The sequence below is a fragment of the Phascolarctos cinereus genome, unplaced genomic scaffold (genome assembly GCF_003287225.1).
Source record: "Phascolarctos cinereus isolate Bilbo 61053 unplaced genomic scaffold, phaCin_HiC Scaffold_726;HRSCAF=1367, whole genome shotgun sequence".
Taxonomy (NCBI): Eukaryota; Metazoa; Chordata; class Mammalia; order Diprotodontia; family Phascolarctidae; genus Phascolarctos; species Phascolarctos cinereus.
In genome coordinates, this window is record NW_027556098.1 from 84,403,152 (window position 1) to 84,430,961 (window position 27,810).

Below are 27,810 nucleotides of genomic sequence, written 5' to 3' on the forward strand. Positions count from 1 at the left end.
TCGTAGATCGGTCAACAGTAGGTCCCAGCCCAGTCCTCACTTGGACTTTGTTTGGGCTCAGAAGGCTCAGGGTAAGTGTAATCTGCAGTTGTTTCTGTTTAGGCCAGAAACCCTGTGAGTCTCTCCCTCCCAAATGATTTTTTTTTTGGACTAGGTAAAAGAGGCTATTCTTTGCCTCATTTCTTACCTAGTCTTAATCACTGAATGTGTGTTGCCTTAGTCAAACTGAGGTCTGGGAAAGACCTTAGCTTCAAAAGGCCAAGATCTCCAACTGCATCCCAGGCCATCTCCAGTCCTCCTGATCTATATCATGCCACTAGATACAGATGGCTCTGGAGTAGAGAGTGAGGCTGGTGACTTTGCGGAGCCCTCCTTCACTTAAATCCAATTCACTTGCAAGTCATGACATCACCTTCCTGATGTCATCAGTCGTTTTCTAGGATGAAGGACAAACAACATCCAGCACACCATCTCTGTGACTTTTTTTTACAGCCTATGGCTGGCCTTCATACTATGAATATACTCCCACCTCACCCCTGCCTTAGAATCTCTTACTTTCTTTAAAAGTTTGCTCACCAGACACCTTCTACATGAAGCCTTTGCTGATCCCCCCATCTCCAAGTCCCCCCCCAATTACCTTGTATCTATTTTGCATATACTTTTTAACATACCTGTTTTTCTCTCTTGATAGAATGTAAGTTCCTTGAGGGTAAGGATTGTTTTGGTTTTGTCTTGGTATCCCCAGAATCTAGCATGATGCCTGTTACATGTCAGGTATTTCATAAGTGTCTGTTGGTTGATGTATACTGGGAAAGCACACACACAAATTAGTGAGGCAGAACAAGGATAAAACAGTGCTGGTAAGGGGCAGCTAGGTGGTGCAGTGGATAGAGCACCAGCCCTGAAGTCAGGAGGACCTGAGTTCAAATGTGGCCTCAGACCAAACACGTCACACTTACTAGCTGCATGACCCTGGGCAAGTCATTTAACCCCAATTGCCTAAAACCAAAAAACAGCAACAGAAAACAGTGCTGGTAAATCTGGGAACCATTCATGGAGGAGGTATGATTTAAGCTGGGCCTTGAAGAATGGGTAGGTGTTTGATAGAGAAGAAATGGGATGATACTCCTGGTGGAGAAATCCGTGTGAGCAAAAACCTGGAAGTAGAAAACTTCCCCTTTACCCCAGCTTTGCATTATTCAAACAGATTCTTCAGTGTGTAGCTTCTTCTCCACCCCTCATGGAAAGAGGCTTAAAAGAGCAAGAGGTGATTGACAGACAGGAGGAAAAGAGGGTGAGGTGCTTGAGGGTGAGATTATTTCTTTTAAGGTCTGTAGGGGATTCAGTCTGTTTTAGTGGCTGATCCTTGATGCAGACAGCTCTTGCTGCCATCTGGGGACCAAGAGATCAATAAGAAGATTGCCTTGTCATCTCAAAGCATCCAAGTCCTTCAATACTGAGCCAGCCACACCCGGATATCTAGAAGTCAAGGCAAATGTTCTGTGGGATACACTCCGATCCAACCCCTGCTGTGAGAATAAATACAAAATATATACAAGATAATGAAATAGAAGGTAGTTGGGGGAGGGGAGGTTACTAGTAATTGGAGGGATTGTGAACAAGAGTTTTGTGGAGAAGGTGGGACAGTTGCATATTGCAGAAAGAGAGAGGTGTTTTGTGAGGTGGAGATGAGAAGGGAGTTGATAGCAGAAATGAGGGATGACCGGCTCAAAAGTTAGCAGATGGAAAATGGAGTGCTGTAGTATATAAGGCTCAGAAAGGCTAATTTAAAGCGCTGAGAGAAATGATTATTAATAAATAATTATGGGGAAGATCCAGGCTTTTTCCTTGTCCTATTTCCTTGTTTGAAGCCCAGCTTTTGAAGGACACTACTGAGCTCTGCCAAAAATTTACCCCACCTTACCATCTTATCTAGGTGAATTGATAGATTCTGGCCCATTGTGTTTTACTCAGAAAGGTCTGAGAAAATGTGGATCTCCACTTTGTCAGACAGGTGATATGGTTAAAGATAATTCTCTATGAGCAGAACTGAGTGATCCCAGTTATGTCCCCCAGCCTCTCATTAGAATAAGTGAATAAAAACCCACCCCTCATGATATTCATTCTTTTTATTAGTTGTTAACCAGTCAGAGTTGATTTCCACCCTCAGGAGAGCACCCACTCTTCCAAGGGCATATAAATGTTAAGTGGGTTCCATGAAGGGTGTTTGGTCTAAGAGAGACAGCCAAATGACCATACTTTTAATAATATACTAGCATTGTTAATAAAATGATTAATTACCCAGAAACTGTGTCTCCTGAACTTTTTATCCATCATAGCACACAGCAGAGAACAAAGGAAAATTTAGAAGGAAGCACAAGTTAGCTTTGAAAACAATGTATAGGGACTGTTAGGTGGGTGGCACAGTGGATAGAGCTCCAGCCTTGAAGTCAAGAGGACCTGAGTTCAAATGTGGCCTCAGACACTTGACACTTACTAGCTGTGTGACCCTGGGCAAGTCACTTAACCCTGATTGCCATACCAAAAAGAAAACAATGTGTAATATTTGTTACATGGATTTTTGGAAAAAAAAGTAAACAGTGGTGATAGGGTGCTTGGGTACTTGTGCCTAGTCTCAGAAACACTGTGTCTGACAACCACTCCCCAGCCCAAGGACACTGTGCCTAGCAGTTATTCATGCCTGAGTCCCAGCGAGACCCTTATCTCTCTTCCTGGTGCGGCTACACAAAGCTGGGTGAGAGAGAGTGCTGGGCTGCTCAGGCCCCAGCCCTCAGATCACATCTCTGGAAGCCTCCCAATTCCTTAGTAAGTTCCTGTCTTGTAAGAAAGCTTTCCCTTGTTGCAGAGTATTCTCTCATCAAGACAGAGAGAGAGGGGTGCCTTGCCCAGCCCAAGGAGTTTTGTCCTTGGCTGGCCCAAGGCCTCTTCCTCCTGCCAGATGCCCAAGATCCATACCTATACCTCTGTCATCTCCCTCCCTGTCTGGTATACTCCCTGACTCTCCCATCCATAGCTCCCAAAGACACCTGGACCTTTGGATTACCTAATTGGTATCCCTGGCATTTCTTTCCCATGCCTTTTTCCATATAAACCCTAGCTCCATCCTCAGTCTCTTGCAGGTTCCTTAAGAATCCTTGCCCGCTGAAAAGCATAACAATAAATCTTTGCCACCTTGACCTAAAGAATGCTTGAGTCTGTGAATTCATTCCAGACGACCCTGTCCTGTACTCCAGTCTTTGAGGGGTCGCAACCTCTCAGACCGCAACAGTGGGAGATGGAAATTCATGATTTTATATTGTGCTGAATATGTGGAATTGTTCTTTTTTTTCCCCTTTTTCTATTTAAGTTCAAAATGAATAAAAATTTTAAAAAAAGAAAGAAAGAAGGCCAGTTTATCTGGATTGTAGAATTCGGAAAGAGAAGTAATATATAATGAGGCTGGAAAGAGAGAATGGGGCCAGGTTGTCAAGGACTTTAAATGCCAGGCATAGCAGTTTATATTTTAGCCTACGGACAATAGAGAGCCACTAGAATTTATGGAGTAGGGGAATTTTGTTGTCAGATCTATGCTAAAGGAAAATTATTTTGGCAGCAACGTACAGGATGGATTGGTGTAATGCTTTATGTTTTGGAGGCAGGGGGACCAATTAGGAGGTTATAGCAGCGATCTAGAAAGATGAGAAACAATGTGGACTTTAACAAAGTTAGAGGCTGTATGAGTAGGGGGAAATGGGTGGGATGAGAGTGAGGTTGTCGTTGAAATTGTAATTTTTGGCCTCATTGAATATATGAGATGAGGGGAAAGTGAAGAGTGGAGGATAATGCTGAAGTTATGAACTTGGGAGACTAGAAGGGTTCTGGTGCCTTCTTAGAGGAGGGATGGGTTTGGGGGGAGATTTTGAATTCAGTTTTGGACATGTTGAGTTTGAGATGTCTCTAGGATATCCAGTTTTAAATGCTGAGTAGGCAGGTGGTATTGAAGTTCAGGAGAGAAGGGGATTGGCTACATAGATGATTGGGAGTGATATACATAAAGATAATAAAATCCATGAGAGCTGGTTGTGTGTGTGTGTGTGTGGTGTGTGTGTGTGTGTGTGAGAGAGAGAGAGAGAGAGAGAGAGAGAGAGAGAGAGAGAGAGAGAAAGAGACAGGCAGATGGAGACAAGGAGAGATAGAGGGAGGGTGGGGAGAGACAGAGACAAGAGAGGGAGACAGAGAGAAGGACAGGAGAAGAGAGAGAGAAGAGGTTCCAGGACAGACAAAGCTTTGGACGAACACAAATTTAGGTGGTGTGATAAGAATGATGAACCAGCAAAGAAGATTGAGAAGGAGCAGTCAGACACATAGGAGGAGAAAGAGGAGAGAGTAGTGTCAAGAAAACCCAGAGAAGAGAAAATGTCCAAAAGAGATGAGTCACTAGTCAAAGGCAGTCTATGTGGCAAGAAGGATGAATACTGAGAAAAGTGGTCAGGTGGATAGAACTCTGGGCCAAGAGTTAGGAAGACCTGAGATTGACTCCTGCCACGCACACTTAATAGGTGTATGATCTTGGATAAACAACTTTTTAAAAAAAAAAAAACAAAACCACTTTCTGCCTCAGTTTCCCCATCTGGTAAATGGGAAAAGAAAAGCTTCTACTTCCCAGGGTGGTTGTGAGGATCAAGTGAGATGTTTCTAAAAGCACTTTGCAAACCTTGAAGTGCTACATAAATGCTAGCTATGATGATAATGAGATGGTTGGTAATTTTGAAGAGAGCAGTTTTAATCAAATGAGGAGATTGGAAGCCAGAATGAAAAATGTTGAGGAGTGATAGGAGAAGAGGCAGAGGCAATGAATGTACACAGATTTTTTTTTTTAGGACTTTGCCTGAAAAAAGGAGAAATACAAAATGTTGACTATAGATAGATGTTCAGTTGTGTCCAACTCTTCATAACCCCATTTGGGGTTTTCTTGGCAAAGATTCTGGAGTGGTTTGCCATTTCCTTCTCCAGCTCATTTTTACAGGTGAGGAAACTGAGGCAAACAGACATAAATGACTTGCCCAGGGTCACAATCTAATAAATGCCTGAGACAGGATTTAAACTCATGAAGAAGAGTTTTCCTGACTTCAGGCCTGGCACTCTGTCCACTTCCCTACCTAGATATCCCAGTATAGGTAAAAGATATTACAATAAGTAATTGTCAGGAGGCAGCCAGGTGGTGAAATGGCTAGAACACTTGGCTTGGAATCAGGAAAACTCATCTTCTCGACTTTAAATCCAGCCTCACACATTTACTGGCTGTGTGACCCTGAGCAAGTCACCTAACCCTATTTGCCTCAGTTTCCTCATCTGTAAAATGAGCTGGAGAAGGAAATGACAATCTACTTTAGTACTTTTGCCAAGAAAACCCCAAATGGGATCATGAAGAGTCAGAGATGACTGGAATGACAAAACAACATGTTTTCAACAGTAGCATTATCCATTTTAAAAGTATGGCATTTTTTTTAACTTTTGCCGAATACTGACAAATTGCTTTTTTTTTTTTTAAATGAGGCAGTTGGAGTTAAGTGACTTGCCCACAGTCACACAGCTAGGAAGTATTATGTGTCTGAGGCCTCGTGACTCCAGGACCAGTGCTCCACTTAGCTACCCTTACAGATTGCTTTCCAAAAAGATTTACACCACTTTGAAATTCTACCAGACATGGAGTTGTTTCTCCACAGCCTCATGACCATTGAGATTTGTTATTTTAATGACTTTTTTCAATTTCATGGGTATAAAGTATTTCAGTATTGGTTTAGTTTGCATGTTTTTATGCGCTAAGTTTTTCAAATTTTGCTTTGTTGTACTTTCTCTTTTGTAAGTTGCTCATATCCTTTGACCATTTTATTTATTTATCATTTGGGATTGGGTGTTGTCCCTGAATATATTTTTGGAACAGTTCATCATAAATATCAGTCTTAGCTGGTGATTATGTTCAGGATCTAAAATGACTTTCAGATATATTTGGTTATAGTTATAGTTCTTGTTCATTGGGTGATGCTGTTATTTTAAACATTCAGTATGTATTTATGAACATATGTATGTATGTGTGTATACGCATTCGTGTGTTCAGTGAAGTCATTCTTATTAAACTGTTGTCTTTCCTGGAATAGCACTAGCCTGATTCCTTTTCCAGGAAAATATTCACTGCATAGTAATTCCAGATGCTCAAAGTGCTTTGGGTGGAACCCTGTGATTCTTTTGTGTTGAAGGCCACCCAACATTTTTCAACAGTCCGTACATAAGTAATTCATTAGTAGTAACTAAGTCAATCACTGGATGTAAACTTTTTCAGTAATTTTTTTAAGGGTACATCAATCTCCAGCGCTCTTTATGGTAATGTAAAGACTATTGAAGCTACTTTTGTTTTTCTAGACACCCAGCATTGATTTATCTTTAAAGTAATTGCTATTTTGACATTAAACACTTTGGAAATGATGAAAATGTCCAGACTTCTTAAGTTTTCTTATGAGTAGATATAGGTCCCCAGAGTTTGCCTGAAGCCTGTTTGGTTGAGACACTTGATTTGTATTTCTTTTCTCTTACTTTACACGTTGAGTATAAAGCACCCCCTCCCTGCATTGATTGGGCTCTTGCCTTAATTTCTATTTCCTTGCAGTGATCTGCTTTAGAATTTCCTCTTCCCCTATTAAAAAAATAAATTCTTTTATCTTGGCACCAGGAGTAGCCATGCCATAAAATAAGAGTCTTGTGATGATTTAAATATTCTCCATTATTTGTATGTCAACTTGTGTGAGGTGAAGTTGGTGTTTAGGGGGTTTGTTTGTTGTATCTATCATTCCAAGTTTAACTGGGACTGAGTCCTGTGACATGACCTTCTTTCAGGTTGTCTCTTATTGTATTTTGTTTGTATTATATCTTCTAGGTATGGATGGATTTTTAAAAACCAATGAGAGACAAAGATTAGCCAAGGAAAGAAGAGAAGAACGAGAGAAATCGCTAGGTAAGTTGTATTTTGGCTATTCAGGCTGGATGGAGAAGAGAGAGTGAGCCTAGATGAGAAATTGAAAGAATTAGAGAGAGCCCTAAGGTGGTCCTAGAGATGAATTTCTATGGCAACAGGAGCTTTTTTTTTGGCCTGTTTTTGTATTGTGTGTTTCTGCTATTATGAAGAATAGGAGGCCAGAGATGTTTTTTTGGTGTGTGTGTGTGGGAATGGAAGAAAGCTGTGTGTCAGAAGGCAATAGGAAGAGAGCCAGAGGAGACAGAGAAATTAATCAGGAGAAAGAGGAAGAACATGTTGGTAGAAATGAGCTGAGTAAGTGGATGAATTGGTGCTTTGAAGAAGGAAAGCTCATCAGCAGAGAGTGGAGAGTATGGACATGTACAACACATTTCATTAATAACTAAGTATTACTTTAAAAAATATAGTCTTTAAAAATGTGTGACACAAAATACAAGGGTTTTTGTTTTGTTTCATTTTTGAGATATTAGACTTTGCCTGATCATACCCAGAACATTCTGTTCATACCCCATAGGGAAGAGAGAGAAAGATTTTTCACCATAGAGAATCACAGATAGCTACTGAGGGGAAAGATTGAAAAAGGAGACATAGCCCAGATATTTTCTTTCTTTCTTTTTCCTTTTTAATAACTTTTTTCTATCAGTGAAAATCTGCCCATTCTTTTCACCTTCTTTTCACCTCACCTCCTCCCCATTGAGAAAGAAAAGAAAAAAAAAACATTATATGGTTTGGACCAGTTATTTTCAAATATTTCTTGAAGAGAATTATGAAGAGGAAAAGATAGAGAATCCAGAGTAAGAAATATAAGAATTGTCTTGTGGTAAGTCTAAGAGAGAGAGAAGTGTGGTTCTTGGCATGTAGAGCTTGGTGAAAGGGGAAAGAACAAATCTGTAGTGGGATTTGGTGTTTCTTCCTTGACTATGGCATATGTCTAGGAGGGGGAAAAATTCAATTCAATAAAGGAAATATTTCTTAAATAAAAAGCAGTTAGAGATGGGGTAGGCTGAAGGGGTATGATCCAGATCTTCAAGTCTCTCTTGTACATGGAAGATAGTAAGAAGTTAAAGTATCATAGTTCAGCAAGGAAAGGTAGTTCTGTACAAAATAATGGATGCATATTTATGCACCATGTATGTGGGGATGAGAGAAAGTTGAATCCTGGTATCTCTAAAAATCAGTAAGGATGATTTGAAAGCCCCTGAGATCACGGTCAGGCCTGTTAGGTTCTGGGGAAAAGGAGGCAGTGTAGTCTGAAAGAAGAGAAAGTTTGGATTTGAGGGTCTATATCAGGGGTGGAAAACCTGTGTGTGGCCTTCTAGGTCCTTGGGTGAGGCCTTTTCACAGAGTCCAAGTTTTACAAAACAAATCATTTTATTAAGGGGGCTTATTCTGTGAAGTTTAGATTTGTGAAGTTTAGATTCAATCAAAGGGCTGCACTTGAGGACCTAGGAGCCACATGTGACTTCGAGGCAGCAGGTTCCCCACCCCTGGTCTAGATTATGATTAGGGAAGACTGAGGCTAAGGAATTTTGGGTGGTGATGAACGTTCAAAGTATAGCTACACCATTATATGGGACAGACTCAAATAAATAAGTATTGATAGAGGTAGAAGACTTTTAGCCTGGAATTGAATTTCCTCAAGTTCATAGAAGAGTTAGCACAAGGAAATAGCCCTCCTGAGGCCTATAGTTGAAAAAATGCAATCTAACTTTAAAAGTGTCTAGTGCTAGTATCCTAAGAGACCTGCTACCAGTATGATGCTAGGCATATCCCTTAACCTCCTCAGGCCTTGGGTCCTCATCTGTAAAACTCTCTTTTCCTCTCATTCTCTCCTCTTCATTTTCCCTTCTTTTCCCTAACCAGCTATGACTTTTAAAGGAGCATTACTGAAGAATATGTTTAAAATTATTTTATTATAATTGTTACCTATTTTATCTTCCCTGTTCTTAATATTACAAGTTGGGCCATTCATAGTCCTCTCTCCTCAAATTAGCCTAAGTTAAAGTGACTTTTTATACATATGTCACTCACTTAATTTTTTTTTCTGTTAATCCTCTCATTCTCTCCTCTTCATTTTCCCTTCTTTTCCCTAACCAGCTATGACTTTTAAAGGAGCATTACTGAAGAATATGTTTAAAATTATTTATTATAATTGTTACCTATTTTATCTTCCCTGTTCTTAATATTACAAGTTGGGCCATTCATAGTCCTCTCTCCTCAAATTAGCCTAAGTTAAAGTGACTTTTTATACATATGTCACTCACTTAATTTTTTTTTCTGTTAATGAGGCCCTCTTTGGGGGAAACTGGTTCTCCACTTTTGATGGAAAGGAACTTGCTGATAGAAGTATTTTAGGGATCATCTACATACATGTAGAAATTTTTCATGATGAGAGCAGGGGATCAGAAAGAGCAAATCAGAAATAGAAATGCCTGTGAGAAAGGAAAGGCATAGGAGGTAAGAAAAGTAAGAAAAATGCAACAAAAAACCATAATAAGTGAATAAGGGAGAAAGTGAGTTAATTGGTTACTGAAACATGAAAATCTCAGCCCTTCTCTCTTCCTAGATTGCAGCATTCTAATTCAGTGCTGTGGGCCACATTGCACATGTGGTGTTTGTCCTTGCCTTTCTTAGGATTCTAGTGAGCTCTAAGGCTATTTTGGTTATTTTTATACTTTGTTACAAGCACTTGATGGCAAAGTGCCTGTTTTTGTTTTTTAATTGGTGGTGGTGGTGGTTTCGCTGGTGGTGTTTTTCCTCCTAAGCTGCCAGAGAACAACAGATCCTAGAGAAAGAAAGAAGAGCTAAACTCCAGTATGAAAAACAAATTGAAGAGCGATGGAAAAAGTTGGAGGAACAGAGGCAGAGAGAAGACCAGAAGAGGGCTGCTGTGGAAGAGAAGAGAAAACAAAAGCTCAGGGAGGAGGAGGTAAGATTCACCAGGAAGATGCAGCAGGGAGGCCTGTCACTTACTGGAGACAGAGCAGTGCCTGACCTGCTACTTTCTAATTCTTCCACCTCCTAACTGGAATTCCTTGGTTGTCTTATGTCTCCCATGCACCGTGTAGATAGAGAAATAAAGAGGTAGGTCAGGTGGAGTATAGATAAATCTAAAAAGCATTTACTTAGTGCCTACTCTTTGCTATGAACTGCGTTAAGTGCTTAGAATATACGAAGAGGCAAAACAAACAGTCCCTGCCCTGTAGGAGCTTACAGTCTAAATGGGGGGAAACAATATAGAAACAACTGCGTAGAAATAAGAAACGTAAGGGTAAATTGGAGGTAATTTTAGAGGGAAAGTGCTAGTATTAAGAGGACCTGGCAAAGGTCTCTTGGAGAAGGTGGGACCTGAAGGAAACCAGGGAAATTAGGAGGTGGAGACAAGAAGGGAGAGGCTTCCCAGCATGGAAGACAGTAAGTGAAAATGTCCAGTAGTCCTGAGATGGAGTGCCATGTGACAGGACTTCTTAATTAGTGGATAATTTTTAGGGAAAGGGGTATGCAGAATGCATGCCGTCTTGGGGTAAGGGGAGGGATGGGATGAGGAGAAAATTTAGAACTCAAAATCTCTTGGAAGTGAATGTTGAAAGCTAAAAATCAATAAATTAATTAATTTTAAAAATTAGTGGATAACTTTATGAAATTGAATAGGCGTGCTGGTGAAAAAATGGAATTTTCTTTAAGTCGCATTTTAAATTGCATATACTTAAATTTTAATATAGTACTTTGCCTCATCATGCTCTATCCCCTAATTCCCTTTCAAACCTATTTTAAAATTGTTTTTATGAATAATTTTGTATTTTCAGAGTTTGGTAACAGAGGGCTCCATTAGAGAAAGCCCTCTATTACTGAAGTTTGAAAATATGTTTGGAAAGCTTATTTAAGCTGTATATTTATTTAACATGAGTATGGCAAGGATATACTCAAAGGCTTATGTTAGGTGATAATCTTTCTTTATGCATAATGTATAACGAGTCATCATCTTTTAGTGTGAATAATGTATGACAGTCAGCTTTACAGCATGCAAGGAAGCCTTTATGAATTCAATAGTATTTAAGATCTTTGAATATAGTTTAACAGTTTAATCTTGCCCTTTCTTTAAAACAACAATAACCACAACAAAACACAAGAATGTACTGTGCTCTAGAAACAGTGACTTTGGGCGATTAAAAATTTCAACAATTCTTGAAGAATTTCTTGAGAACCAAAAATGAGAGCAAGACCTGGGTTAAAATCTTAGTGATGATGCTTTGGACCAAGTCTTTCTCCTTCTTCCCTTGGGTGAAGTGTGGGTACCAGGGAATGCCCCCACAGGAGAATGGACACCATGGTAAGACCTGGAGAAAAACAAGCGTAGTTCAGGATTTCCCATTGGAATACAAGTTTCTGGGTGATTTCAGAGCAATTTGCCACCCTCTACTTCTTTCCCTCTATCCTTCCTTTGGTGATGTGGGGTGATAGAATACAAGAACACTGGACTGTTGCTAGGTGTCTCAGTGGATAGAGTGCCAGGAAAGGAGTCAGGAAGACTCATCTTCATGAGTTCAAATCTGACCTCGGACACTTCCTAGCTGTGTGACTCTGAGCAAATCACTTAACCCTATTTGCCTCAATTGCCTCATCTGTAAGACGAGCTAGAGAGGGAAATGGCAAACCATTCTAGTATTTTTGCCAAGAAAATCCAAATGGAGTCATGAAGAGTGGGACACAACCGAAATGACTGAACAGCAAGTACTCCTGGGTCTGTCACTGATTCTCGGGAGGCTCTTGGTCCTTCCCTGAGTCCCCTGACTGTAGGAAAGGGAAGAAGAGAGTGTTCTTGGAAGGTACTGGCAGGCTTATAACTTCCACTAAGCCTGAGAGATGAGCTCATCATGGGCTAACTCCCTAGTGATGCTACATGTGTCTGGACTTTAAAGTGCACATCATTGCCAATATGCATATATGTGAGGTGCCTCTAGGGACATGTATGAGCCTTTCTGATGAGCTTCCAACACTTGGGGCCTCCAGGCCAATGCAACTGCGCTTCATCATTGCGGGGAAGATCTTACCCAGTCTCTCCCTCTGTCTTTCTCCTCATGCTCACTTGTTCTGTGTCCACAGAATTTGGAGGGCTTGAACTAGTGTAGCTGTCCAGTTCGCTCTCCATTATCTAAATGTTCTGCCCAATCCCTGTCAGGACCTAGGTAGAAACACGGATACACCCCCCTGGTGCAGTGGCACACTTGCTCTCTAACTCAGATAGGTAAGCTAGATTGCCTTCTCTGCGGTGCTAACAGCAATGCGTTTGCCTTAGGCAATCCACTCCACCTCATCAGAAAAAGGAGATTTCATTTAATTCAGCAAGAACACCCACCATTACTTAGCAATTTAAAGCATTCATACATTTTGCTATTTCTTTTCCAGTCTCCACATGTTGACTCCTAGTGTACAAAAAAGAGAACGTTAGCCAATACTTCTTTTAGGAAGGGTCGCTGTAAAGTCACATTAGATGTTTCCAAGATGCTAATGCAACATTATATACTCTCTGGGGATATTAGCCATTGGAGTCTGAATTCTGAGTAGCTTTTTGTTTGTGGCTTTTTGTGCGTGTGTTTGTGTTTGACTTAACAATTAAAGAATCGTTCTTGCCCTAGCTGCATTTTGAGAGATTTGGTAGCTTCTAATTAATTTTCTTAAGTATTCTGATGAAGAATCCCCACTTATCACTGTGCTCTGACCCAATACAGATCTCATCTGAAGTATTGTGTGCCAAGTTGGCTCATCACATTTTACAAAAGACAGTGACAAACTGGAACATGTTTAATGGAAGGAGATAATAAATAATAATAATAGTAACATAACTAGCATATAGTGCATTAATATTTGCAATGTGTTAATTTAATCCACCATAATTCTGAGAGGTAGGTACTTTTATTATCTCCATTTTATAAATGAGGAAACTGAGACACAGAGGAGTTAAGTGATTTTCCCACGTCACCCATCTTGAGAGAAAGTGAGACAAGATTAGAGTTCAGATCTTCCTGACTTCAAATCCTGTGCTATATCTACTTGACCACCGAGCTGCCTCTAAGTATGGGAAGAGGACTGGATACCATGCTGTCCAATGAGTAGTTAACCTACAGAAAAGAAGATTGGGTGTGGCACAAGATAGCTGTTTTCACATAATTGGAAAATTATATCACCTAGTGTAGCAGAAGCTCTTTTGACTCTTAATTAGTCAACAATAACTCAAATGTCCCACCAAGCACATTGAAGAAAACCCGAAGCTGGCCTTGTTCTTTGGCCCCATTCAGGGAAGGCGGGGAGGACAGTCTTCCAAAATGGGAAAGTGAAGATCATAGCTAATGACTAAAGAAACAAGACCATCCCAAGCTACAACACTTTTCACCAAAACAGAACATTTGATCAGTGATAGTTCACAGAATTAAGTTGCAGTGAACCACATCAGTACAGCTTTTGATGCAGTTACACAGTCAGACATGATACATCGGTCTTTGGTGGCAGTGAATAATATAGGCAGGCCTGAGTATTGTACAAAGTGTTCACCAAAAGCTTTCCAGAGGAAATATCTTCTCTGTAGACAGAAGAGCTGAAGCTTATATTAGGAATATTTTAGGAACTCTGTGGTCACAGTACCACCTTAATTCAATGACTTCCAATGTTAGGCCTCCAAAGATAAGAGAACCATCTCTGGTGCAGATCATCAATGAGCCAACTGCTGTTGCTGTTGCTTTTTGATTGGAAAAAAAAGATTGGTGCTGAAAGTAATGTGTTGATCTTTGACCTGGTAGGTCACCCTTTCAACATCTACAATCCTCACTAGGCCATCTCTAGTCATTTTGATCTGTATCTTGCCACTGGACCTGGATGGCTCCAGAGGAGAGAGTGAGGCTGGTGACTTTGCATGGCCCTGCCTCACTTAAATCCAATTCACTTGCCAGTCATGGCATCACCTCTCCGATGTTATGGTCCTCTTAGAGAGTGAAGGACAAACAAAAACAACAGTCCTCACCATTGAAGAAAGAGTCTTTGAAGTCAAGTCCACAGTTGGGCATGATGCTCACACCTATTTTTCTAGCTCTTACCTCTCCCTGCCTCCAGTCTCAGATCTCCAACTAGCTATTAGAGTCAGAATCTCCAGCTACCTCCGACATCCTATCTGCAACAAGATATCCTGTAGACATCTTAAACTCAAACATGTCTAAAACTGAACTGATTATCTCTTCCACCCGCTGCCCTCCCTGCCCCCCCCAGCCCTTTCCTATCACTACTGAGTGAGCCACCATCCTCCCAGTTACCAGGCTTACAGCTTAGGTGTCGTTCTTAACTGCTCACCCACATAAACAATCAGTTACCAAGTCCTGTCATTTCTGTCTTCATAAACTCTCCCCCTTACATTCTCTCTTCTCTCCTGACATAGTGATATCATTTTGGTCCTCTCTGAGAATGAAGGACAACAATCTACACTGCTACCATGCTGGTATAGGCCCTCATCACCTCATGCTTGGACTGTTGAGATTGCCTGCACCACTCCATTACATCCCCTACTCAGCTGCCCGCTAAAGCACACTTCTGACTGTGACTGCTCCCTCCCCATAATAAACTCCAGTGTCTCCCTGCTATTTCCAGGTTCAAATATAAAATCTTCTGTCTGTGTTTGACTTTTTAACCCGGCCCCTTCCTGCCTTTTAAGTCTTTTTAACTTCTTATTCTTCCACACCAAATACTCTACAGTCCAGGGACACTAACCTCCTTGCTGTTTCTCACATAAGACATTCTGTTCCCTAAAACTCCCAGCATTTTCACTGCCTGTCCACCAAGCATAGAACTTTCTCCTTCCTCATCTCTGCCTCGTGGCTTTTTCAAGCTTCAGTTAAAGTCCACCCTTCTTCTGTTAGAAATCTTTCTGAGTCTCCCTTAATGCCTCTGAGATTATCTCCAATTTATTCTGTATATGTCTAGTTTGGGCAGCTGGCTGGTGAAGAAGGTAGAGGCCTGAAGTCAGGACGACTCACCTTCCTGAGTTTAAATCTGGCCACAGACACTTACTAGCTGTGTGACCCTGGGCAAGTCACTTAACCCTGTTTGCCTCAGTTTCCTCATATGTACAATGAGCTGGAGAAGGAAATGGCAAACTACTCTAGCATCTTTGCCAAACCCCAGATGGGGGTCACAAAAAGTCAGACATGACTGAAAACAACTCAACAACAATAACAAAAATATCTAGTTTATACATAGCTGTTTGTATGCTGTCTACCCCATTAGATCATGAGCTCCTTGAGAGCAGGGGTCTGGTTTTTGCCTTTCTTTGTATCCTCGGTGCTCAGTACAGTGCCTGCCACATAGTAGACACTTAATAAAGGCTTGTGAATTTGACCTATTCAGTGACATGCTGGATCCCATGGAAAACACAGGCCCCATGGGACTAAGAGTAGTTTTTACATTTTAAAATACAGTAACATTTTATTTTAAAATATGAAAACCATTCTTAGCTGGAGGATCCAAACGAAAGCAAGGGAAAGGTAGATTTTGCCTGGGCTGTAGTTTATCTACTCCTGCTTTGCTAATGCAACCCCATTCTCAAATTCCACTGGAGAACAATGCCTTGAGCTGGGTGGGTTGCATTGTTTTGGTGGCTAGTTCTGTGTGCATCTCCAAGATCCAAAAATTTCATCCAGATTTCTTCAGTGGCAAGGAGGTAAATAGAAATATCAGTCTTGATGAGGTTGTTGTTTTATGGTACAGCTGTTCAAGCTACTGTCTTGTCTGGGGACAAATCTGATAATGTTCGGTACTTGCAGCTGCTGGATATCACTCCTCTTTCCCTCCTTTCCCTCCTTTTCCCTCAGAAATACCACCATGCTCACTAAGCAGATGTAGACCTTCACCATTCTACTAACCATCCTGGGATGTTTATTCAGGTTTTTGAAGATAAGAGAGCACCAACCACCTACTTAGCAATTTTGAGCTCACAGGCATCCTCCCTGCTCTCCAAAGGGTTCTGCAAATTAAAGTGACCTTCACATTGATGCAAATTGACATCTTCAGTGTATCCGCCTGTGGAGAAGACCACAGGTAAACAGAATAAGATCATCGGTATTAACAGCGAAGACAAAGAAAACACTAAACAAACAGTCCAGGAAACTGAGAAATTGGAGACTAAAGTTGAGAAGCAGAGAGACATGTTTTCCAAGAACTCACTTGAATCTTACATTTTCAATATTAAAGCTCTAGTGGAGAAACTCTAAGGCAAAATTGGTGAGGAAGACAAACAGAAAGTCCTTAACAAATGTAATGAAATAATCAACCCAACTCAGTAACAGCCAGCCTGCTGGCAGAAGGAAGAATTTGAGCATCGGAAAATGGTCTATAACTCCATCATTATTAAACTGTGTCAGAGTGCCAGGGGCATGCCAGGAGGTGTGCGTGGTGGATTCCCAGGTGGGAGAGCTCACCTATCCAGAGGCCCCACTTCTGAACCCACCATGGCCCAGGTTGGCTAGCTGCATCAGAAGAGAATGCATTACATCGAGCTTTTCAAAAATGAAATCTGTATCCAAGACTGGATGCAGCTTTTGTGTAAATTCTAGGCATTTTTGAATACTAGAGGGGGAGAGAACTGAACAGCATTACGCTTTATCAATGCTGTAAAAAGGTGGAATTATAATTTTGGCCCTGGAGGAGAGAAGTGTATTTAAAACTAGCATTACAAGGGGGAAAAGAAGTATTGAAAGGTTGAGAGCAGGATGGAAACCAAGGTTTATTGCGTGCCTCTGGACAAGTCACTTAACCTCTGTGTGCTTTAGTTTCCTCAACTGTAAATTGGGGATAATAATAGCACCCACCTCCCAGGGTCATTGTGAGGATCAAAGGAGAAATTTGTGAAGTACTTTGCACAGTGCCTGGCGCATCTTAAGTGCTTAATAGGTATTTAATCCTTCCTTCCGTTTAAATACCTACTATGTTCCAGGCAAGGGCAGGTAAGTGGTGAAGTAAATAGAGTACCAGGCCTGGAGTCAGGAAGACTCACATTCCTGAATTCAAATCCAGCATCAGACAGTTACCAGCTGTGTGACCCTGGGCAAGTCACTTAACCCTGTTTGCCTCGGTTTTTTTCATCTGCAAAATGAGCTGGAGAAGAAAATGGCAAAGTACTCCAGCGTCTTGGCCAAGAAAACCCCAAAAGGGGTCATGAGGAGTTGGATACGACTGAAAAATGACTGAAAATGTGCCAGGTACATACTAAATGCTTTGCAACTATTATCTCATTTGATCTCAACAACCTCTCTGGAGCAGAAGTGCTATTATTATCCTCATTTTACAGTTGAGGCAAACAGAGATTAAGTGACTTGCCCAGGGTCAAAGAGCTAGTAAGTGTCTGAGGCAGGATTTGAATTTGACCGCAGCCCATCCCTTTATCCACTATACTAGCTGGCCACCTGCTAAGAGTGGTACATTGGAAGTTACAAAGAGCTAAATGTAGGTTTGATCTAAGGGAAAACTTAAAATTAAAACTGTCCACAGATGGAATAGAAGAGATGAGTTTTGTAGGTGGTGGGCTGTCCTTAACTGGACAGCATAACATTCCAGCAGTGTATTAAATAAGCACGTTGTTGGCAATGTTGATGGGATTCTTAATTGGGACTAGATGGTCTCACTACATCCCTGAGCTTCTGTGAATGGAGGACTTGTTCCCAACTCTGTTTCTTTCAGTAAGGTGGGAAAGGGTTAACCTGCTTGACAGTTTGTTTGTAGGCACAAATACAAATAGAACAGAAGCCTGGGAAGTGTTTTCACTCCCTTCCCTGTATGTACTGCCTGCAGAGAAGAGCTTGAGAGCATGGCTTTTCTGGTTGCATAGCAACCGAACATAGAGCCAGCCCCTCTGTGCCACCTGCTCCCGTTCCCAGAATCCCTGGAGAGGTAGGTATGTACCTGCAGTATTTTCCACACCCTTTGCTGGTGAGTTAACCCTTCCCATATTGGACCTTATGCCTTTTTTTTTCATTTTAAAAATTGAGGTAGAATGGAAAGATACAGCATCGCCTCCTTAGGGCATCCTGCCACTGCTACTGTAACACTGCCAGTGGCCATGCGGGTAGAGGAAGGGGGGCCCAACCCTCTTCTTAGTAGGGTGGAGTGCTGGAGTTACCTTCCGCTCTTCAGTTCTCTAGCTTTCCAGTTACTCTGCCTTTGTAGGTCCCTTGATTTATGTCCCCTCTTTTGTACCCTTTGCCTTTGGCAGTGGGGAGAGAGTTTTTGCAGGGAGGAATCACCTGGATCACAGCTCTTCATTTTGCTTTCAAACACTTAAAGCCTTTTGGATTGTATTTGTGATATTGTGATAATCACTTAATCTGATTTTGTGGTTGTTTGGCTAGGCAATGGGGTTAAGTGACTTGCCCAAGGTGATATAGCTAGTAAGTATTAAGTGTCTGAGGTCGGATTTGAACTCAGGTCCTCCTGACTCCAGGACTGGTACTCTATCCACTGCGCCACCTAGCTGCCCCAGTTAATCTGATAGGTACATCTATTCTTGACTTCCCCTTAAGCCTTCACACCTTGGAGGAATCTTTGGAAATCTTTTAAACTCATGGCATCTATTATGATATTTTTATTGTAATTTGTTAGTTTTTATACCAAGGATTCTTAACAATCTATTTTTATTTAAAGTTTTATTCTTACTTTTTAGTTTGTATACCAGGGGGTTCTTTTTGTATAATTAATTTATTTAGTTTTAGTTTTCACATTCATTTCCATAAGATTTTGAGTTTTAAATTTTCTCCCCCTCCCAAGACATTGTACAATCTGATGTAGGCTCCACTTATACATTCATATTAAACATATTTTCACCTTAGTCATGGTGTAAAGAGGAATCAGAGATAATGGGAGGAAGCAGGAAAAAGAAGAAACAAAATAAAAAAAGAAAAGGAGAGCCAATAGGTTGCTTCCACCTGCACTTAGACTCCTGAGTTCTTTCTCTGGATGTGGATAGCATTTTCCATCATGAGTCTTTTGGGGTTGCCTTAAATCCTTGCGTTGCTGAGAAGAGCTAAGTCTATCAAAGTCAGTCATCACACAAGGTAGCTGTTCCTGTGTACAGTGTTCTCCTGGTTCTACTCATTTCACTCTGCGTCAGTTCATATACATCTTTCCAGTCTTTTCTAAAGTCTGCCTGCTCATCATTTCTTTTTTCTTAATTAATTTATTTTAATTTATCAACAATCACTCCCCTAAGCTTTTGAGTTTTAAATTTTTCTCCATATATACATCCTTATTAAACATATTTTTACGTTAGTGATGTTGAAAGGAAGAATTAGAACCAATAGGAGGAACCACAAAAAAGAGAAAACAAAACAGAACAGAAGAAAAATAGCAAATAGTATGCTTTGATCTGCATTCAAACTCTAGCTCTCTTTCTTTGGATGGGGATAGCATTTTCCATCATGAGAACTTTGGAGATGTCTTAGATCCTTGCATTGCTGAGAAGAGCTAAGTCTTCATCGCACAACATGCCTGTTACTGTGTACAACGTTCTCCTGGTTCTGCTCACTTCACTCAGCATCAGTCCATACAAGTCTTTCCAGGTTTTTCTGAAGTTCACCTGCTCATCATTTCTTATAGCACAATAGTGTTCTATTACAGTCATATACCACAACTTGTTCAGTCATTCCCCAATACATGGGCATCCCCTCAACTTCCAATTCTTTGCCACCACAAAAAGGGCTGCTATAAATATTTTTCTATATATGGGTCCTTTTCCCATTTTTTTTTGTAGGCAATTGGGTTAAGTGACTTGCCCAGGGTCACACAGCTAGTAAGTGTCAAGGCCATATTTGAACTCAGGTCCTCCTGACTTCAGGGCCGGGAGCTCTATCCACTGTGCCACCCAGCTGCCCCTTTTCCCGTTTTTATGATCTCTTTGGGATATAGACCTCTCCAGAATGGTTGATCAGTTCACAACTCCACCAACAATGCATTAGTGTTCCAGTTTTCCCAATTTCTTTTCCAATAGTTATCATTGTCCTGTTTTGTCGTGTTAGCTGATCTGATAGGTGTGGTGTGGTACCACAGAGTTATTTTGATTTGCATTTCTCTAATAAATAGTGATTTAGAGTATTTGTTATATGACTATAGATAGCTTTAAGTTTGACCTCTGAAAACTGCCTGTTTATATCCTTTGACCATTTATCAGTTGGGCAGTGACTTGTATTCTTATAAATTTGACTCGGTTCTCTGAGGCCTTTATCAGAGACACTGGTTGTAAAAATGGTTTCCCAGCTTTCTGTTTCCCTTCTAATCTTGGCTTCATTGGCTTTGTTTGTGCAAAACCTTTTCAGTTTAATGTAATCAAAATCATCCATTTTGCATTTCATAATGTTCTCTATCTCTCTTGTTTGGTCATAAATTCTTCCCTTCTCCAGGTGAACTATTCCTTGCTCTCCTGGTTTGCTTATAGTACTAGCCTTTATATCTAAGTCATGTACCCATTTTGACTTTATCTTTATCTTGGTATAGGGTGTAAAATGTTAGTCTATTCCTAGTTTCTGCCATATTATTTTCCAGTTTTCCCAGCAGTTAGTGTTGAATAGTGAGTTATCCCAGAACCTGGAGTCTTTATACTAGAGGTTCTTGATTGGCGAAATCCATGGACCCCTTCTCAGAAGAATATTTTCGAATGCATAAAAGATATGTGATTACAAAAGAAACCAATTATACTGAAATGTAGTTATCAAAATATTTTAAAAACAAATTAAAGAGCCTCAGTTAAGAATTCCTGAATTAGCATTTCCCCATCTCAGAGATCCCTTCCTATTAGAAAGAAAAAGCAGGGGCACCTAGATGGTGCAATGGATTGGAGTCAAGGAGACCTGAGTTCAAATCCGGCCTCAGACGCTTACTAGCTGTGTGACCCTGGGCAAATCACTTAACCCCAACTGTCTGAAAAAAATAAGAGAGAGAGAGAGAGAGAGAGAGAGAGAGAGAGAGAGAGAGAGAGAGAGAGAGAGAGAGAGAGAGAGAGAAAGAAAAAACAGTTAACAAGAACCACCTTGATACTGAGACCACAGCGTATGCACACATTCTGTATCCGTAGTCCTCTACTCTTCTATGAAAAAGAGGGAAGAGTTTCCTTATCAGCCTTTTGGAACCAGGTTGTTGCCTTTAATCTGATTTCTGATGCCTGTTAATCTTGCTTTGACTGACATTATTCCATTAAATGTGTATATTATCCCTCTGATTCTGCTTTCTTCATTCTGCATCTGTTCACACGTTTCCCCATATTGCTCTGAATTCCTTATTTTCATTATTCCATCACATGCAAATGCCATAATTTGTTTAGCCATTCTCTATTTGATGGGCACCAATAAAAAAAAAAGTACTGCCACGAGTATTGTGGTATCTTGGTATTCCTGTCACTGACCTCTTCTGGATATATTGTCCACTGAGCTATTGGAGGTCTGGAGACCTGAAGGTTGAGGGTGGTCTTTTCAAAGCTGTGGTGAGGAGAGCCTGTGTCCAGCTCGAGGATTAGAAGTGACCCCAGTTTACTTTCCTGGCAAGGTCCTCTCGACATTTCACTAACCTCACTTATTGTAGTGCTGGGGAGGAGACAGTACAGTAGAAGAAACCCAGATTGCTCCACCTGCATAGAAACTTACAGCCCAATGTGGTGAATTAATTCTGTGCCCGGGGGGATGGAAGGAGGGTTACTGCCATGGAAAATGGACGTTCTGGAAGCCTGGTAGCTGTTCTTCCCAGGGGGTTCCGTTCTAAGAACATGCTCAGGAGGCATTGCTTTGAGAGGGAGGCATAAATGTTGAAAATGATATCGGAGGTTCATAACTGATCACAGCTCAGATGGCTGCAACAGAATGTAAAGTAACTCTGACGTTGTATGAGAGGCAGTGCGTCCTCAAGAATAGAAGGCTGGCCTCACCGTCAGAAAGACCTGGAGTGCCCTCATTTTGTTGTCATTGTTCAGTCATTTCAGTCGTGTCTGACTCTTAGTGACTCCATTTGGAGTTTTCTTGACAACGTTACTGAAGTGGTTTGCCGTGTTCTCTCTCAGCTCATTTTACAAATGAGGAAACTGAGGCAAACAGAGTTAAGTGACTTGCCCAGGGTCACACAGCTAGTAAGTGTCTAGAAGGCAGATTTGAGCTCAGATCTTCGACTCCAGGTCCAGCACTCTATCCACTGAGGCACCTAGCTGCCCAACCTCATTTTACTGATGAGGAGACTGAGGGCAAAGAGGGTAAGGGCTTTGCCCAAGGTCGTGCAGGGGGTATCAGAGGTGGGATTTGAACCCAGATCCTCTCATTGCAGAACTAGTGCTCTTTCCACGGTACCATGCTGCATCCCTAGAAAAGAGCTGGCCTCATAGTAAGAAAAAACTGGTTCTTAGGACCATCTTTGATACATAGTGGCTGTGTGACCCTGGGTAAGTCACTGGAGTTCTCAGGACCCCTAAACAACTCTGTAGTAAGATGATTATAAGGTGCAGAGCAGTTACCAGTGTACATTGATAGAGGATGTTTCTTCACTGGATGTTCCTATGGTAATTTTGTATCCGATTGAAAGTGATCCTAGATGCCTTTCCAGGCAGATGTTTTCCTCGTGACATTTTACCAACCTAACCCATTGGTTTTATTAGCACTATGCTAGGGACTGGAGACATTAGGACAAAAATTAAATAGTCCCTGCCCACAGGGAGTTTATATTCTATATATATGGAGCGAGAACTTGTAAACACATAAATGTTACAATTATTGAATTCAATATACTTCTACTGAGCCCTACTGTGTGCAGAGCACTGTGCTAGACCCTGAGGGAAATTGTTTAGAGAAGAACCAATCTGGCCCCACGTGGAATTTACAATCTAGGAGGGGAATAAAGGCTGTCCCACATCCTCAACACCGCCTCCCCCCCCCCCCCAGAAAGGCATAACTTGGGACCATCATTCTTTCTGGGACGTAGTACTTTTCTGAAGTGAACCATCTCAGTCAACATGAGCTGCACAACTGAGAGCAGGCCCTTGTTAGGGGGTCATGGGCACACAAGGCCCCCTGCTGACTCTGCACAGCCCGGGCCTCTTAATTTTATTCATCCATCTGTGTATTGAGGAAGAACGGGATTCTGTCTCTGTGCTAACAAGTGGTGGTTTATCATCTCATTATTATCAAAAAGCATTCATTGTAAGGGCCTAATTATGTGTGTGCCAACCTTATCTCCATGCGTTCTGTGCTCCAGCCAAACTGAATTACTTTATGTCTCCCAGGTATTCTGCTCCTAATGGTTCTGTTCTCTGTGCCTAGAATGTCAGGCCTCCCTGCTTGTTCAGCTCAAAAGGTGACTCCTCTGTTAAAGCTTCCCTGATTCTTCCCTCACCCCCATCAATCAGTAATGCTCTTGCCTCTTTGATCTCACTTAGCACTTTGTTTTATATTACTTTAATGCATTTCCATGTAATATTGTGTATTATATGCATCTTAACAAAATGCATTATATAATTATATAATAACAATCTTTATTAGTATCTTAATCCCTCTTGTTCAATTGTGTCTGACTTTTTGTGACCCCATTTGGGGTTTTCTTGGCAGAGATATTTGCCATTTTCTTCTCTGGCTCATTTTACAAATGAGGAAACTGAGGAAACAGGGCTAAATAACTTGCCCAGGGTCACCCAGTTAGCAAGTGTCTAAGGTCAGATTTAAACTCATGAAGATGAGTTTTCCTGACTCCAGACCAGGCACTCTATCCACTTTGCCACCCTAACTGCCTTTATTCCCCTCCTAGATTGTAAATTCCATGTGGGGCCAGATTAGTTCTTCTCTAAACAGTTTTCCTCGGGGTCTAGCACAGTGCTCTGCACACAGTAGGGCTTGGTAGAAGTATACTGAATTCAATAATTGTAACATTTATGTGTTTACAAGTTCTCGCTCCATATATATAGAATATAAACTCCCTGTGGGCAGGGACTATTTAATTTTTGTCCTAATGTCTCCAGTGCCTAGCATAGTGCTAATAAAACCAGTGGGTTAGGTTGGTAAAATGTCATGAGGAAAACATTATCTGCCTGGAAAGGCACCTAGGATCACTTTCAATTACCATGGCCCTGGCACATAGTAGGGGTTTAATAAATGCCTCTATTGATTGATTGGTTGGTTGAAATATAATCTTGTGATTTTTCAAGGCGAATAAGCAGGAAAAAATGTCTGCTCCTTCGGAAACACGTGGCCTCATTTTTTAAATATCTGCACACTAACACATTCTGGGGATATGAGGTGATAACATTTTTTGGGGGAAGATTTAAAAATAAAGTGTCTGGTGAATTCAGATTTGATGAGCATTAATTCCCATTTCTGCTCTTTCATTATTTCTGATGTCTACCCACCCCCCATCTATTCTCACACTATAGTATTCCATTACAATCATATACCACAACTTGTTCAGCCATTCCCCATTTGATGAGCATCCCTTCAATATCCAGTTCTTTGCCACCACAAAAAGAGCTGCTATAAATATTTTGGTGCATGTGGGTCCTTTTCCTTTTTCTTTGATGTCTTTGGGGTGCAGACCTAGTAGTGGTATTGCTGGGTCAAAAGGTGTGCGGTTTTATAGCCTTTGGGCATAGTGAAATGAATTCTTTTGCAGTGCAGATGAACTTTTTTCTTAATATTTTTTTCTTAATATTTTGATAACTTTGCTACAATATAATTAGTTTGCTTTGCAATCCTATGTATATTTATTAACTTAAAAATATAATTCTGAGAAGAGATCTATACTTTACTAGATTGCCAAAGGTGGTGGTGTGAGGGGGTCCATGACATAAAAAAGATTAAGAAGCTCTGACTTAGGGGATCAGGTAAGGATATGTAGGAATCTTTGCTGACCTGAGACTAGGAAGATGAGGCACCCAAGAGGCCCAGGTGAGGGCAAAGTCATGCATTCCAGGCATGAGGGATGTCGAGCTCTTATGTGTGGCAGAGGGACATGACATGTCAGGTTTATGGAACAACTGGTGGTCCTCTTTTACTCAGGAATGAGAACCACTGAAAACTAGATGAAGATGAAATAGACAGAAGTGGGTTGGAGCCAGAGTATGGGGGGCTTTAAATGCCAGACTAAAGAATTTGCAACTTATCTTTCAGGCAATGGGAAAAAAATTATTTTGGTAGCTATGTGAAGGATCAAGCAGCAGGATGATGGAGACCATCTGATGGATAAAGGGATTGCTTCATTAGCAGTCAGGGCCCGATTGAGGTTAGGTAAGTGGATTTGTGCTGGGACCAGTTCTGCATTAATTGTTTTACTTATGTTAATAGCACTCAGCAGTTTGGGAGTAAGAGCAGAGATAGCAGATGTGGGAGTGACCTAAGAGGTTTGGGGGTTAGTAAGATGTGAATATATATTGGGAGGATAAGGTGGCAAGGAATCCTAGGAGAATGCCCAGTGCTTTGTTCAACAGGTTCAATATAGGACTAAGATTGTAAAGGGAAGAAAGCAAGGCCATCATTATATCTCAGAATACTTAGGTGATACAGTAGATAGAACTTCTGGCCTGGAGTCAAGAAGATCCAAGTTCAAATTCAGCCTCAGACACTTACTAGTTAGGTGACCCTAGGCAAGTCACTTAATATCTGTGTGCCTCAGTTTCCTCATCTGCAAAACAGGGATAATAATAGCACCTACCTCCCAGGGTTGTTGGGAGGATCAGATGAGATAATTGTAAAACAACTACCAAACACATATAAGTAGTGCTTAGTATGTGCTGTGTGTGTGTGTGTGTGTGTGTGTGTGTGTAATCTGGAAATGTGATTTCTAAACCACCAGTCATGGAGGTATCATGGAAGAGGTGATAAAAGACTGAATATAAGATAATGGCCCACTTCTTTAAAAGTCAGTCAATCTACAAGCATTATTACCTATTCTATGCCAAGCTCTATACTAAGCACTGGGGATAAGAAGAAAGGTAGAAGATAGTCTTTACTCTCAAGGATCTCAAAGTCTAAAAGAACAAAGGTGATTTTTACAAATTAAAAACTAACGAGCTTGATGTTTATCACTGGCAAAATTCTATAACAGATTTTTCAAAATATAATAATATTTTCTATTTTTACATCATTACCAAATATAACCCTGTCCCCTCCCCTACCCAGCAAGCCAACCTTTATTACAAAGAATTTTTAGAACAAAGAGAAAAAAATGCCTTGATAGATTATTAAATGGATGATTTATAAGCACTTAGGAAGGGAAGCAGTGATCGCCAGTAACCATCATGAGTTCGCTAAGAATGAATCTTTTTTTTTTGGCTAGGCAGTGGGGTTAAGTGACTTGTGCAGGGTCACACAGCTAGTAAATGTTATGTGTCTGAGGCCAGAAGGAATGAATCTTTGACAAAGCTTCTAGACTGATAGGTTAAAAAAATGTTATAAAGTTATATCAGGATTTCAGGAAGGCCTTTCACAAAATTTGTCACAGTTCTCATAGATACATGTGTGAGGTAGATATTAGTACTATTACTATGTAGCTATTTACATGAATAGGCTTACCCCCCAAAATGGTGTTCAGCAGGTAGACATCAGTCTACAGAGGAGATTCTCTAGTAACATGCAAATGGAGGCAGCTGATACTTATTTCTTTTTTTAAACTTATTTTATTAATTTATTTTGATTTATCAACAATCACTTCCATATGCTTTTGAGTTGAAAATTTTTCTCCCCCTTCCTCCCCACTACCCTCCCCAAGACTGTGCACAATCTGATATAGGCTATACATTTACATTCCTATTAAACATATTTTCACATTAGTGAAGTTGTAAGTAAAAATTTAAACCGATAGGAGGAACCACCAGAAAGAGGCAACAAAACTCAACAGAAGAGAAAAAAAAGATAGCGATTCAACTTCCGTAGTTCTTTCTTTGGATGTGGATAGCATTTTCCATCACGAGGCCTCTAGAGATATCTTAGTCCTTGTATAAGCTTATCAATATTAGTCATTGTACAATGTAGCTGTTATTGTGTACAACGTTCTCTTGGTTCTGCTCTCTTCACTCAGCATCAGACCACACAAGTCTTTCCAGGTTTTTCTGAAGTCAGCCTGTTCATCATTTCTGATAGCACAATAGTATTCCATTACATTCATATACCACAACTTGCTCAGCCATTCCCCAATTGATGGACATCCTTTCAGTTTCCAATTCTTTGCCACCACAAAGAGAGCTGCTGTGAATCTTTTTGTACATGTGGGTCCTTTTTCCCATTTGTATGATCTCTTTGGGATATAGCCTTAGAAGTGCTATTGCTTTTTTATAGCCCTTTAGACATAGTTCCAAATTGTTCTCCAAAATGGTTGAATCATTTCACAACTCTACCAGCAATGCATTAGTGTTCCAATTTTCCCACATCTTCTCCAGCATCTATCATTTTCCTGTTTTGTCATGTTGGCCAATCTGATAGGTGTGATGTGGTACCTCAGAGTTGTTTTGATTTGTATTTCTCTAATCAATAATGATTTAGAGCATTTTTTAATATGACTATAGATGGCTTTAATTTCTTCATCTGAGAACTGCCTGTTCACATCCTTTGACCATTTATCAATTGGGGAATGGCTTGTATTCTTATAAATTTGTCTTAATTATATATTTTAGAGATGAGGCCCTTAAGCCGATACTTATTTCTGAAAAGCAAGTTGTTAAATGTTCAGTGTGACCATTTACACCTTGGAAACAGGCAAAAGCTACAGCTCAGGGCTTGATTTATTGTACTACTGATTGT

General features: G+C 40.7%; 1 protein-coding gene across 5 annotated transcripts in view; it reads left to right on the forward strand.

Annotated features, from left to right (window-relative positions):
- Positions 1–27,810, forward strand: part of MAP7D2 (MAP7 domain containing 2) — a 179,839-nt gene that overhangs the window by 99,214 nt on the left and 52,815 nt on the right. For all 5 annotated transcript variants that reach the window (XM_078146633.1, XM_078146634.1, XM_078146635.1 and 2 more), the window contains exons 2-3: positions 6,932–7,009; positions 9,796–9,959. In XM_078146633.1, the coding sequence (XP_078002759.1) occupies positions 6,932–7,009; positions 9,796–9,959 (242 nt within the window). The remainder of the gene's footprint in view (positions 1–6,931; positions 7,010–9,795; positions 9,960–27,810) is intronic.